Source organism: Rousettus aegyptiacus, unplaced genomic scaffold (genome assembly GCF_014176215.1).
Source record: "Rousettus aegyptiacus isolate mRouAeg1 unplaced genomic scaffold, mRouAeg1.p scaffold_m13_p_2, whole genome shotgun sequence".
Taxonomy (NCBI): domain Eukaryota; kingdom Metazoa; phylum Chordata; class Mammalia; order Chiroptera; family Pteropodidae; genus Rousettus; species Rousettus aegyptiacus.
Window position 1 is genome coordinate 144,534,949 of NW_023416295.1, and position 15,416 is coordinate 144,550,364.

At 37.7% G+C, this 15,416-nt stretch overlaps 1 protein-coding gene across 1 annotated transcript in view; it reads left to right on the plus strand.

Annotated features, from left to right (window-relative positions):
* The first annotated feature begins 656 nt into the window (after positions 1-656).
* The window catches only part of BCAT1 (branched chain amino acid transaminase 1), a 73,898-nt gene continuing 59,138 nt past the window's right edge, over positions 657-15,416 (plus strand). The window contains exon 1 of the mRNA XM_016119289.2: positions 657-813. Coding sequence (XP_015974775.2) covers positions 808-813 — 6 coding nt within the window. The 5' untranslated portion in view covers positions 657-807. The remainder of the gene's footprint in view (positions 814-15,416) is intronic.

Consider the following 15,416-nt stretch of genomic DNA (forward strand, 5'->3'; position numbering starts at 1 on the left):
GGCCTGCAGAGCCGACCAGTCTATTATTTGGAAGCACACTAGAAGTTTTAGAAGAATTTGAACACATATCATTACCTCTGCAGCCCACCTGTAGCTATTTAAATTTAAGTAAAATAAAAACAAAAAATAAAAAACATTTAGTTCCTCAGTCACACTAGCCACATTTCAAGTGCCCCATGCCACACATGTGGCTAGCCCTGACCCTATTGCTGAAGATGAGACTCTCAGGTTGCAAAGCACTCAAAGGGCTCCTGAGGCAAGGTAGGGAATGAATACCTAAAACATTGTTGCTAATGATGCAACTAGACCAAAGCCGAAAGACTGACGAGCACAAAGCAAAAGGAAAATAGGACGCTGCACAACACGTGCGATGGAACGTGGAATTAAGAACCATGAACCAAGGTAAACTGGAAATTGTAAAGCAAGAAGTGGGAAGTCTAAATATCACAGTGCTCAGTGTTCGCGAACTAAAATGGACTGGCACGTACAGAGTTCTACTCTGGAAATGACAGAGTCCCAGGAGTGGGCCGGGGATCTGAATATTCCTGTTGGGAGAGACTCTGCCCTCAGGGGGCGATCTGGAGGAAATCCAGCCTGAGGGCTCTTCCTGCTGATGCAATCTGCCAGAGAGCCAGCATCTCCCTGCAAGTGGGTCAGTGTGCAGTCCCGCCAGGCACGTGTAGCAGCCACCACCCCAGCCTCTTCCCCAGGCGTTCCCACAGCCGCCAACTCGAACACGGCGAGAGCCTGGGACACATCAGGTTTGTCCTCCGTTCAGCTCCAGCAATCTCCACAGCCGAAGGAACAATGAAGGTAACTGCTTATGATTTTGACTGTAGTTTACAAAAATGTGTGTATGGCTTAAGCCTGCGATTCATCAAACATAAAGTTGGTAGGAAGGGGATGGAGGAAGGACCACCGTGGTCTGTGTCCACGCAAATGTTGTAACATTTTCTTGGTCAGTAAGTCATTGCTGGATGCGACCTTCCATTCTTCTGTTTAACCTCCACTCACAGGATAGCCTCATCAGGCTTTTTCACTGCTGCCTTTGTGATCTGAGATACAAAGGCTGCCTGCAGCTCCTTTCCCTCCCTGTTAATGAAGTTTGGAAAGAAAGAGGAAGCTTCTCTCAATTTCTAATATGCACAGGAGGTGGGGGACTTTGAAGAAGAGGTCTGAGTGTCTCGTTGTCTGTAAACAGGGGTTTTCTGCTGGGGGTAAGCAATGAAGGAAGAAGGTGCAGAAAAAGGTGAGGAGGGTGGGTGGGTGGGTGGTAAACGTCCCATCTTTATTAAAAGCAGAAGTTTCTTACTTTGCTACTTCTGGAAATTAAAGCTTCCTTGGAGTTACAAATCACATAAGCCTAAAGGCATTCTTTTTTAAAACTGAGGGAGCACCCTAAAGGCTCTTATTCTTATGCTGATCAAGGATATTTAGCCTCCCTGCCTATCTGAAGGTTTTGCTGTAGGAATGAACTCACAAGTGTTCTATTTCCCTGGTCTTACACTTTGAAAAACTACAATAAAGAGGGGTTGAAACTGCAGCTTTTTCCAAGGAAAGTGAAGAATGGGCAAGTCATCTTGCCATCTACATTGTAGAAGTATTAGATTCCTCCTATAGGCATTCTGAACTTTTAGAAGAAATAAATCCATGTTTCAGTTTCAAAGGAAGGAGATGAAGTATGTTTCTCAACTGTGCTTATCCACAACTTCACTTAAATAATAAATAAATGGTGTGTTTTTTCATCAGAAAAAAATGTCCACTAAGATTAAGCAGGAATGCTGGTCTGTATTAAGAAATTATACAAATGTGCCACAGTGAAAAATTTAGCAACTTTTTTTTTTTTTATAGAGATTCTATTTCTGGCTTGCTAATGTCTAACTTCAGCTGAAAAATACACTTTGCATGTGAATAATGTTAATGAGTAAAAGGAGAAAATTATGAGAATGAACAGTCTTGCTTTTCCAGTTTTTCCCTGTTTTATGTGGAGCTGCAGTTGATTATGTATTTTCGTAAGTTCATGGGTGCTTTAGCATGAGTTCAGGAGCCCCTGTCTCTTTTACAAGGTACTTTTATACACAGAAAACTAGAGGATTTCTTCAAGTTGTCTCATTTCTGTTTTCTGATATTTTACTAAGATTTGGAAAGAAAGATTTGTAGTCTAGGCATGATCTAAGGAGTACGTGAGGGTTTTTAAGTTTGTTTTTATTATTTTCAAAACCTTTCTATTTACCTTTTACCTAAGTATTGCTATCATGATCATTATTATGTTTTTTTTAAATGTGATTTGCTCATGGCGCCATGACAAGCTCTGTCCTAAGCAAATTCTGAAGGCACGGTCTTCGCCTGAGAGCTTATATTTTAAGAAGGACATATACAGAATGAACATGTGGATAAGAAAAATAGTACATATATTGAATAGTATGTACTATTGTGTAAAAACATTACATATATATTATGTCTTACTAGATTAAGATAGTACATATATTGAATAGTATGTACTATTGTGTAAAAACATTACATATATATTATGTCTTACTAGATTAAGATATTTTAAATAGACATATATCCTAAAGGGACAGAGGCAAGAGAAGTCATTGTTAGGGATAAGTGAAGGAAAGGAGAGTACTTAGACTTACTGGAAGGGTTGAAGGCTCTTTGTGTGTTTGCAGGATGCTAGAGGTGAGGCCTGGAAGGAAGAGGAAGTTTACATTCCAGTACAGAATGTAGTCCCTCAGTCTATGCTCAGAGATGCGTAGCCAGTTAATCAGGCCTAACTACAGGGCGTTAGTGGAATATGTAGTGGTGAGAAGAAAGGAAAAAGGGAGAAAAAAAAATAGACAAAAATTTAATTTTGGCCAATATTTCATTCAGTAAGTTTCTGTAATAAATAACTTCATTTGATTTTAGAACTACAGAAAGAACGGAGAATTAAGAGAATTTTCCATTTGCATGCAAGAATTTCTCTTGCCTGTCAGCTCATTGAAACTGAGGTCTAATTATTTGAGATGGATTTAAAACCTTATGAAAGAAAGTTGAAAACAGTCATTTGATTATTACAGAGATTTGTACTAAGAATTAAGACCAAATTATGGTTTCCTTTAGTAGCTGTGTATTTCTCAGTTTTCTTTATTTTGTATTTTGTCTCTTAGTCCAGATCAGGACTTTTAGTTCCATAGGGAAGGAAAAAGAATTTTCCCTCTCCCCCTCTAGGTTCTTAGCTGAGAGTTCCCTGTTATAAAACAGATTAACACAAGAAAAACGAGCAGAAGCTTAATAACCTGTACACACAAGAAATACTCAGAAAACTGAGAAACTCCCTGAAATGGCCAAAGCTGCCACCTTAATATCATCTTCAGCTAAAGGCAAAAATAAAATTAAAAAAAGTTGGGGCAATTGTGGGAGGTTATCAAGCAAAGTAAACAAGGATAAAGATATTATTCAGATTTAAGCAGGAGCGGCCTCTACTGGTTAGTTTCTAGAGTTTTCCTTATCCTCTTCTAGGCACTGAGAGGGAGACATCCTTACAAATGGAGATTTCATTTATAAATGTAAATTTCCTTCAGAAAAAACGCAACTTCGACTCTGTTTTCAGAGATTCTCCTATGTCTGCAGCCATCAAAAGGAATCAGCCCAAGATAATCCTATGTCGGAGACATATAATTTGAGTGGCATATGCTGCTCTCCTTGAGTTTCCTTTATTTCTCATCTCAAGATTTAGACCAGGGAAATGAACAGATGAGTGGTAGTTTTATTAACCCAAGAGGTATAGTAAACTATTTCCATGCATAAATGAAGGCTTTTTTTCTGAACTGTGGCCATCTTGAATGTTTGGATTGGTTCTGTCTTTTGGGGTTTCAGGTTGTCTGCTTCTTTGAATGGTCCCTTCTTAATGGGTGTAGAAAGATGGAAGAGGAGAGAGCTTTCTCTATGTCTCTTTAGGTTTCAAAACCACAATTATTCTAAATAAAAGATACTGTCCTGGGGAAACCCAATGGAATTGTTAGCCTTATGCCGAGGGGGATTTGGTTACCATTTGAGAACCTGGGACTTTCCACAATAGACATCATTATCCCAGGAATCCTCGACTTTCTGTGTAATACTATCATTCTTTTTGAGCACAAGAGGAAACTGACTGGTCCGCTCACTTTACAGTTTAAACGTGGGCAGTCTTTGCGTTGTAACTTTATCCCCTTAACAGCTGACCAAACGTGCTAAATATTTGACATAACATGTGGTAAACATTCCTACAGATGGGTTGTCCTGAGCCTCTATAGCCCATTTGGCAATACATGTCAGTACCCCTCCAAGAGGGACACTGAAATTAGATTCTGTATAAATGTGAAGTGCACCTCGATTTTTAAAAATGTTTCAAAATGAGGGACTTGGGATGCTCAGATTTATATATACAACTTTGCAAATATTTGCAAACATTTTTTACCATAAGATCTAGTCTGCACTTCACAATGTTGACGGTGAATTGGTCTTTTCTATGACACCAAGTTCAAGTGCTAAGTGTACCAGTGGTTCTAATTAGTCCTCTCAAATCCACAAGCTGATAAAATTAACTCTAGAAATTGAATATTTATATTGTTAAAATAACTTAGAAGTTAGGTCAGCTTATCAATATAGCATAGCACATCACATTAACATTTCTCTATTGTCATATAGGCCATGCCTTTTTTGTGAGAAAAGCTATTTTACAAAACATTTTTCTTCTGTTCAGTGATTAATGAGAGAAAGAAAATCTTAAGGAGAGAAGCATGCTCCAAAAATATAGGAAAAAGTCAAGAAGAAAGGGAAAAGATAAGACAAGTTAAAAAAAGAGGAAATTACAACTATAATCCAAAAAAGTCAGACTAAAAAGCACACACTTCTTTGTGATTGAAAAATTTTGAGATATTTATAAAATCAGCTGATCCCGTTAACAATAGTCCTATATTTCATCTAAAAGAACAAATTCTTTATTCTGATATGTACATCTGGATATTTGATCAATTGCATTTAGAGTCTATCCATTAGTTTGGGTAATGTTTTACTATTTTGACCGTACATGGTTATTTGCCTTAGGAAGCCCTAAGAAGCCTAGGACATAGAGAATTCAAATTATGTCTGATGTCAAGGGAAATGGCCCCTGTCCCATCCCAAGGAATTGACAGAATATAGAACAAAGTTGTGTGTCTGGGAATACTAAATAATTCCAATATTGTTTTACATGGTTTTCTTTTGTTGTAAACAATGCCTTTCTTTTTTAAAAAGCAAATTAATTAATGCACACACTGACAAACAAATCTAACAAAAGAGGCGCTTAGAGGCAGTGTTCACTGAATACTGGAATTTTGAAAGAAAAACATCTATTAATTAGGTCATTTTAGGCATTTACTTCTGCCAAAGAAGGATTGTTCTTTTGAGTTTATTTTTCTAGCTTTTGTATCTATTACATTTAAATATCTTAGGGACCGAGACTTCTCAAATCTTCTGTGGAGAGTTCTACTACCTACCATGTTTACTGTTCGAAGGTTTCTCGATAATTAACTTATTCCCTTTTGGTTATACACATCAATAATTTATGCTTGGCTATGCTGAAAGTTTGCCACAAGTCTTTATGCTTATTTTTTAAATATCATATAACATTAAGTTAAGTATGTTTTCTTTACTTTGTTATAAAAGTACAGTGTTATTTCAGTAATGTTAGAGGAAATATTCTATTAGCAATATCAGTAATTCAGTGATATGTAGATACAGGATATTAATAAGGTTTATGCTCCTTTAATAATTTCACATACACCTCTTGCATTAATGCATGTTTGCTGGTCAACCAGGCACATTCTCCTTTTGACCAGTGCTGTTAGAACATTATTTACAGTAGTCCATCAGTCTACCGTTTGATGTGAAAGGGCAACACTTTGAAGATGGGAGTGAGGCGTCATTTGTAATCACAAGAACTTAACTACATAGTTTGAGATAGACTTAATGGCTCAACATCATTGTTCATGCTTTGTTTAATTAGAAGTGCCTTATATTTAAAAGATGTACAAACGAATGTTACTGCAGCATTGTTTGCAATTACAAAAGATTGGAAGTTACTCAGGTATTCATCAGATATAAAAAGGAATAAGGTTAAAAAAAAACTGGTGGAAGAAGAAAAAGCCTCCTGTTTATAAATAAAAGTCTCTATGAACCTTTTTATTGTATATGTTTATGTATTGTTTGATTTTTGACACAAAAATTGAAATTGAAAAAAATGGAAATGTCTTATACTGAAATTATCAAGAAAATCTGAAATACTGGGTAGTTCAGCACAATTTAGTTAAGACCAAAGACAAATATCTTGATAAAATTTCTGTACCGTTATATTTAATTATAACTAACTGAAAATAATTTATTGAGAAAGCAGGTTAAACACAATGTATTCACCAAACTTATAGTGCATGTTAAGAGTATACAATTCTTCTCCAAATCTAACATTTATATATTACAGTACTAACTAAGAAAAAATGATTGGTTCACATTGCATTTAATTGTATAGCTGCTACTAAGACTACCAGGCTTTGTACTAGGTAAAAGGCAAATGGAATAATTCAAGCATTATTCTTACTCTTGAGAAATAACTCTATTTGAGGAGAGAAATATATAAAAATCAAACAATAATTAGTATAACAGTTGCTATAATGGAATTCTGCACAAGGTACAGTGGTACATGAAAAAGATTAGTCAGAGAAATCAGGGAAGGCTTTACAGTGGAGATGATGTTTCAGCAGAACTGTGAAAGAAAGCCAGATAAACAAGAAATCGAAAACATTTTAGGCATATACGTGGTCCACTTTCGCCCAACCCCAGACTTCTGGACCTAGATTTCATCTCTCATTCTCTTATCATAGCACTCTCTGAGAAAAAGCATGCCTCGCCTCCCTTTGAGATCACTGGTAAACCCAACATCCTCCAGGGAATGAACTACTGGAACTCATAACATTGGCAACCCACAACCAGTTTAACTTAAAATGGCCTTTATATTTCAAAGAGCTTTCAAAATTCTCTTTAAAATAGCATCATGTCCTTGTTTCATGGATGAAATATTTTCCTTATACTTCTGAGGAAATTAATTATAATTAAAACTGTTTTCTTCTGCTCTCTGCAGATACCCCTTCCCTAAACCTCTTTTTTTTTTTCCAGGTTTTTTTTTTTTTTTTGAGGGGGTGGGAAGAGGGCGGTGCATTTCATGTAGGAGGCTTTTCTCAAATATCTGGTGACCTGTGTCGATCTATTTATATTTATTAATGAGCCTATACAAAGCCCATAGGAAGCCCTGTGCACATGCTTTGCACCTTCTCTGGTGGTTTCACTGTTACATGCCCACAGGGAAGTGACTAGGCCGTTTCGTCGGAGGACTCCTGAATATACTTAACACTATGTCCTTTTTTAGGGTGTTGTGTAGTTTTTACAGAAAGAATCATCCAGTAAGCACAAGACTTTCTGCCAGTGTCACCAGTGTTGAGACTAGATGTTTCATTATTTAGTGTGTGGATTTTACTTAATTGTCCTGAAACCAGTGTTTAGATTGCCTCAAGCATGGGTCTTTTGTGGCTTATTTCTTTGGTGAATAAATTTCCCATGTCTTGCTGCCATCAAGAAGAGGTAGTTAGTTACCTGGCAGTCCTAGGTGGGCATGGAAACCCACGTACACATATCTAGATGGTACAGTCTGTTTGTTACAAACCTAGGCTATATGGCAAAGGCTACTTACTGCTCTATCAGGGAGGAAAAATAATTTTCCCTCTACAGGAGAAAAACAAAGCTATATAATTTCTGTATATGCAGAAGAGGCTCAGGAAAACTGAGTAACTCACCAAAATGGCAGAAGCCACTATCTTAAATACCCCCTTCAGCTGAAGACAAACAATGTTGTGGGTGGGAGGAGTCAGTTATGAGAGGTTCCCAGGAAAAGCACAATCAACAAGGGTTTACTTCTGCGTTGATAAGAGTTTCTAGAGATAAGGTCATCCCTCTCTTCCTGGTAGGGGAAGAAGACACCCTTATAAACAATTTCCTTTACAAATGTAATTGTAAAAAGGGTAACTTCTACTTGGTTTTCAGAGCTTTTCCCATGTCTGTTGTTTCTTAAATTAACCAGCCTAAAACAATCCTAATGCTAAATAGACATATTTTGGGGTAAAAAATTTTATTCCCCTACAGGTCCTAGGCTACAAACTGGCACAGCATGTTACCATACTGAATACTGTAGGTAATTGTTAACACAAGGGTAAGCATTTATAACGTTTCATGTTATGATGGCTACATCATCACCAGTCTATAGGAGTTTTTCAGCTCCATTATAATCTTATGAGACCACCCATAATATATATAGTCCTTCACTGAGTTACATGGTGCATACCTGTACTTGAATAATTCATGTCTCTGGCTCTTAATGACTGTTCCTATCTTCTGCTTCTCCACTGTTATCAAGGCCTCTGTAGTGTAAGCCCTGCTAGTTGACTCATTTTGTAAAGCTGAGTGTCTGACTTAAGTTTGATTGCAGAGGCTCCTTTCAAAGAGGCATCTACTTCAAGAAAGACTGTCTTAAAATGCATTGCCCGCCACAGGACTAGATAAAGAGTGAGATCACTTCCCCTCACTAAGACTCTTTTGTTTTAAGAGATCTTGGGTGATTCTGATAACTGACCATTTGAACTACTTGTCTTTTTCTCTAAATTCCCATGCTTTAAATTCTGCTCTTAGGTTCTAAATTCACCAATTAAGAGTGAGCCCATGAAACCCTAGGCCCTCATGCCGGATCCCCACAGAAGCAGAATCCCAGATGCATGCTCTCTCTCCCCCCACCCCCCCCCACCCTCCTCCTGTGCGTGTGCCTCTTAACATGACCCCTATGCTCTAGGACCTGTAAGTAATTAACTTTTTTCTTCGGTTTTCTGATGCTTGTTGCTGAAGGGTTTCTTGCAATTATATTAAGAACCACAAGGGGTTAGTCCAATTGTAACATTGATTTAGAAAGGGGTGATGTTGGTGCTACTGGGCCCAGGTGAGTGACCCCCAGGCATTTCTAGCCAAAAGCATTACTATTGATAGGCTGCGGCTGGCACAGAACATCCAGGAAAGAGTTGACAAAGCAGGCTTGAGGCTGATAGAGTTGAAAAGGTCAGCTTGCAAGGTTGACTCTTTGCCAGTGTCTGGGAACTTGGATTTCTAGAAGGTTCCCACAATTCCTCGACAGAGTAACTCACTGTGCCTAAACTATTGTACCAACAATGTGGTTTCTGCTGGATATCTGCTTTCGCCCTGGGAGTTTGGTATGTGCTAGGTAGAGGGTGCCTACATGACTAGGCCCCCAATAAAGACTTTGGCACTCCATCCCAAGCTTCCCTGGCAGACAACATGTCACACGTGTTGTTGTAACTTGTTGCTGGAGGAATGAAGTGACTCTGCAGGAGAGGGCTTTTGGAAGCTTGTACCTGGTTTTCTCTGGACTTTATCCCATGGGTCGTTTCCCTTTGCTGATTTGCCTTGTGTCTTTTTTTATCTTGTGATACATTGTAGCTGTGAGCACTGAGTTCTATGGGTCATCCCAGAAAATCATCAAATGTTTTCCAATTTTTTCATCTAAAATATGGTTTATAATCATCATCATTATCTACCTTACAGTGGTGTTGTGAGTATGAAATGTGCGAAATTAAAGGCCTCGTGTAGGACGCATCTGACAGGGTAGTTGTTATGAAATATGTTAACTGTTCATATCAAAAACATCTTGTGTTTGTGCGTGCTCATGTCTTTTTGTCAGAGTAACACTGACACATTCACTCAAATAAACTAACTCTCAAATCTTGAATGACTCATTTGAAGGAAACAGGTTCGTATAACAATTTGCCCCTGGTTCTTTCACTAAAGTATGTGTGTATGTGTGTTTTACTTTTACCACCTAACATATATAAAATAATTTGGGAGGGTTGTTTTTAATGGTCAAAATGTACATGTTGAATTCTAAACCGCAAATGTAATGGTATGAGGAGGTGGGGCCTTTGGGAAGTGACTAATCTCTCATGAGTGAGATTAGTGCCTTATGAAAGAGGCTCCAGAGAGATCCCTTTCCCTTTGAACCACTTAAGGACACAAGAAGTCTGCAACCTAAAAGAGGGGCCACACCTGGCCATGCTGGCACCATGATCCAGGACTTCCAGCCTCCAGAACTGTGAGAAATAAATGTCTGTTGTCTACAAGCTGCCCAGCCAGTGGTATTCTATTATAGCAGCCTGAATGAAACTAAGACTGTTTTCCTTTCTTTTCTTCATGCTTTCCTTTGATGTGCACCCACATTACATATTCTAATGAAAGTTACAGAAGTAAGGAAGGGGCATGGAGTGGATTTAGAAAGGAACTTTACAGCTTATCAAGTTGTGACAAATGAAAGCTATTAGAACAAAATGTACCATGGATACGTCTTCATTCCCCCTACAACTATTTTTTTTTGTTCATTTGTTTACAAAGTTTGTCCTTTGGCTGCCTTGACGTAGGGGAAATGCTACTGAATGTCTCATTAATACAAATATCTCCAAGGTATGTGCTGTCTCTGACGATCAAGAGAGCAAACCACTTGGTATGCCACATCCTTCAACATCACAAGCACCATGCTGCATGAAAGCTGACTTTCAAGCAAAGTATAAATCACACTCATTCAAGGCAGAATTCCAGGGAAATATTGGCTCTTTGGTTCCAGATTTAGAACAGCCTCATATTAAGAGAGTCATTCATCCTAGGGAATTTTCTGTTAATGCTTATGTAGTTAAGACATGATGGGGAATTAGAGCTCTAGAGCAAAAATTCTCTTTCTGCTCTGTCATCAAGTGATCTGTTCTGTAGGTTGCAGAATTTCTTCCCTTCATTGTCTGCTCTTTCTGGGGTAGGCCTCAGAATGGTGGCATATTAATCCCTCTTCCAGTTCCTCCTGCTTCAACTTACTTTATATATTGTTGAGAGAATGATATCACATATAACTTCTTGATCAAGTACCTTTAAAAAATTTCCCATTGCCCCTGGAATAAATTATTGGCATACAAGCTCCTTAATAATCCTCATGCTACGTCACCAAATTATTTCTCATTAGTCTCCTTTATCTTATATTTTCCCCAACTTCCTATTTCTAAACCTTACATACTTTTTACTGCTTCTCGTTTTAAAGAGTTATATGATGATGAATTGCAGTTTATACCCATTGTTGGATATTTTATTTTATCAGAAATAATTAATGGCCAAGTAGGGTATTATTCTGATGTTTTGAAGTAGCTGGAATCACTGTGTCATAAAACATGTAAATATGTGGCACAAAACATGTAAATATAAAACACATACATATGCTCACACTTTTAAAACCATTTTTTTCTACAGTAGAATATAGACTGGTAGAGAGAAATTTAGTTCTTAACTGTTGAGCCTGTTTTTATATAATAGGATTGCATTATTGTAAAGTCGTACTATCTACTTTTATTCTGTAAAGTAATTACATTCAAATGCACAGAGTGAATTTACTATTTAAAAGCCATCCGTGGCAAAACTTTGCATATTAGAAATCCTATGATATATCTATTTTGTAAATTAAGACTGTCATATATTGGGCCTACTTATCATAGAACAACAACAAAAAAATGTATGCCACCTTAATTAGTGAGAAAGTGCTTCCATACCAATTTTTAAAAGTAAAGAAATAAGTTAACCAGACTTTTTGAGGAAGTGAATTTTAACTTGCTTGAGGACTGCACCAAATCCAAACATTGAGGAAACCTCAGTGGAAAATTACTTTATCTGTGTGTTGCACTAGTAATCTGAGGGAAGGCTAAAAAGCCAGTGATACAATGTTGGCCATATGGGGTGATCAGTTTGCCAAGAGGAATCAGGGAGCATCTAAGATCAAACCGCTGCTTCTCAGCAGGGCACCAGGGTCCTAAGGAAGCCATGTCATAAGGTTTGGTTTAAAGAGAGGTGAAGTATCTGTGGATCCTTTCTTCTCTCTAAAAATCATAAATAATTCAAGTTTCAAAGATGCCAACTTTTCTCAAAAGTCCTTCAGATTTAACATGAATTTTCAACTGTGATTGTTATAACTAACATAGTTTGAGAGCTTACTGTGTACCAGCACAGGCTTCATGTGAATTATCTCATTTAGTCTTCATGGAAACATTTATTAATACCATTTCACAAATGGAGAAATCAAGGCACAGAGAGGTTAGGTAACTAGACCAGGTCTTGCAAAGCTATCAGATTTGGCAGTGTCACTCCAGAGGCTATGTGCTTCACCACTGCATTGTAGGTTCTGCCTATAAGCTTGACAAACTTAGGTGAGAATAAAGAAACAACTGTGACATATTCTGTTCAGTAGTCTGTAAAATTCTTTTACATATTTCCTTTCTACCTTTATAGGGAAGGGAGCCGAGGTTCAGAGACATTAATGTAAGGTTTAGAGACACTAGATGATTTGCCCAAGGTCGTGTATCTACTAGATAATGGAGCTAGAGCTTGAAACAAAATCTTGTAATGAACTCAGAATTCATGGCTAAATCAGATTCAGAAAAAATTCCAAGGGGCATTTCAGTGTCTATCCAGAAATGTGTAAAATTAGAGGAGATAGGCAAAATATCTAGTAAATAGAGAAAGGCAATTTTAGTAAATAAGTTTCAATATCTATGACACAGAGCCTGAACAAAGGATCACATTGAATACCTACTTTTGATTCTTTTATGCCTAAAACAATTGAGTTTCTATAAAGGTATGTTTTCTGCTCTCTCCTTCTCTCCTACATGTGTATATATATGTATAAAACATGTCAGCTCATCTATCAATGTTTAATTTAAACAAAAACATGGTGGATTTATACATCCAATCAATTTATTCAAAACATTTTTTTCAGGTTCTCATTTGTCTGCTTGTGCACTAAGCACTGGAAATCCAAGAGAATAAAGTCACTGCCTAGACAGAAGGGGCTGGTGTCATAACTGCTCCAGTAAACGTCAGGTTAAACTAGTGTCTCCAACCTACCGACTCATACCCCTGAGGATACGAGAAAACTTTCCAAAAGCGTACAGATTCTCAACTTTTATTTAAATCTTTCCCAAGCCTTGCTGGCAGGAAACTGAAGAGGAAACATCTTGCCAGTATTTTTTTCCCCATCTCCCTTTTCACAATGCCCGTACCTCTCACTCTGCAAAAGAGAAGCTTGTCTTTTATCTACTCCAAATTGTCATATTATGTAGCAAGCTACATAACCACCAGAGCAAAAGAAACAGATAATTCAGATTATTGTATCCATAATACTTCCTCTAATCAAGTGGGCAGAAACCAACGATCAGGCTTCCTTTCTTTGTCTTAACGCTATAACTCTCCCACTCTTGGTGGAGTATGGCATTAGAAACAGGAAGTTTTGGTGTGCTTGGTGATACTCTTCATTCTCACTATCTTAAGATGGAGGTACCAGGAGCAATGACAAATTTTGTTTAAAGACCTAGCCTCTTTCATTCTTTTGACTGTGTCCTATGAATCAGCAGTGCTGGTGAGGAGCACTGAAGATGGCAGGCTCTTATTTCATCCAGGTGACAGATACATGGTATGGCTCTGTGCCTTATCTCTCTATATTAAAATGAGAGTGTTTGAGGTTTATAAAAAGCACTAAGGGCGTAACAAGTGTAAGAGCTGTGCCCTTGTCATTTTCACCATGAGAAAGCTTGATGGACTCTCATCCCATCTGTGTCTCTGTCGTATACTTTGAATGATCTCAAAGAGGAGTTGATAAGTGCCCTGCTTACTTCTGGCAGAGAACAGCACATTGTAGAGCAAAAAGGACATATCCCAGAGAAGTTAGTTTTTCCTGAACATATATTACACTCATAGGAAAAGTATTTTCATTAACATTTCCCAAAAGATTACTGTATTTCAAAATACCTAATTTTCCTTGGGTGCATATCTTTTGCTCATTGTCAATCATGAAGCACTCCTCATTTTTTTTTTCTATTTACCATGTACTTATTAAAATTAGTTTATCTTAATGGGAGTATGTTGTGGATCCCATTGTATATAACGCACTTAACCATCATGGATAAAACTTAATACATCTGTTTTGGTCATGGCCCAATGCCTTTTCTTTTTACTGTTAATTTCCTCAAATTAACCAGCACTCTTAAAAGCAGAGCGACTACTTATGTTCTGGTGTAAAACAAAATGTTCTCTAAAGCAATCTAGAATATAATACTCTGGAATTTAAAAAAAAAACAAGCTTCATTTGATTAGGATTAATTTCTCTCAGAGGTTGATATATGATTCTATTTCTGTAAAAAGCAAAACCATAAGCTTGTTTCCAAATATGATATGAATTTCTAATCTTTCTATCTAGAATCTTGGGGTATCTTAATCTCTGTCCATCTGTTACTCCTTTTTAGAGTACTTTGAGGTGACTTAGAGACTCGCAACACTAAGGGTTTCTTCTGTGCACAAAGGAAAATGGGAAGTGCAAATGAGGACAAGGGAAGCTAAGGAAGGGAGAGATAGAGAAAGAATTCTGACAGAGAGTCCCAGGACTGGTAGAGCCCTGCATACTGAGCTGGAGAGTTTGCTCTTGAGATATCCAACAGAGACCACTGGGGTGTCAGAAGTATTGCTTATATATGTATTTGTTTTCTGTAACACATGAGAAAATTAAATTGTACCTATATTTAACTCACATGGATTTATACGGGCACCCTCTGCTCAGTCTGTTTGTCAGACTGTCACATTGCCACAGACTCTGACCAGTGTCTTAGTAGGAGAGAAGAACAGTCCCACTGCTCTAGGGGTCTCTGTGCAGCCTTGCGCTTTCATGCTCTCTCAGCAGGTTGTGGTTGTGGTGGTTTATGTGAACCTGGTTAAGGAGATTTACAGATTATGCCAGCCACTGTTAATAATCCTTGCAAAAATAACTGGCTTTGAAAGATTTCTGCATACAAAACAAACACAAAAAATTAACAGCATAAAAACAGAATAAAAAAATAACAAAAATAAGACAGAGCTAATATTTTTCCAATTCCTATTAAAAGTTCTCCATTATTCATATTCTGAGATAAAAGTATCAATGATTTAGTCAGAACTCACAGTTGCCCACAAGATTTTGGTATTATCAAGAAGACTGTTTAAAAGGGATTTGTATCTATTGTCATTTATGATGACCTGGCCCTTGTATATATTAGACCCTGTGACTGGACCGATATGGCAGGAGTACAGAAGTGATGTTGTTCCAATTCTAGACATACGCATTAACTGGCCTGGCAGTTTCTGCTTCCTTCCCCTTGGAGGCTCTCGGGACTCCTACACTTGGAACGTAGCTACCATGCCGTAAGAAGTCCAAACCCCATGGAGAGGCCATGTGCAAGCTCACTAGTCAACAGTCC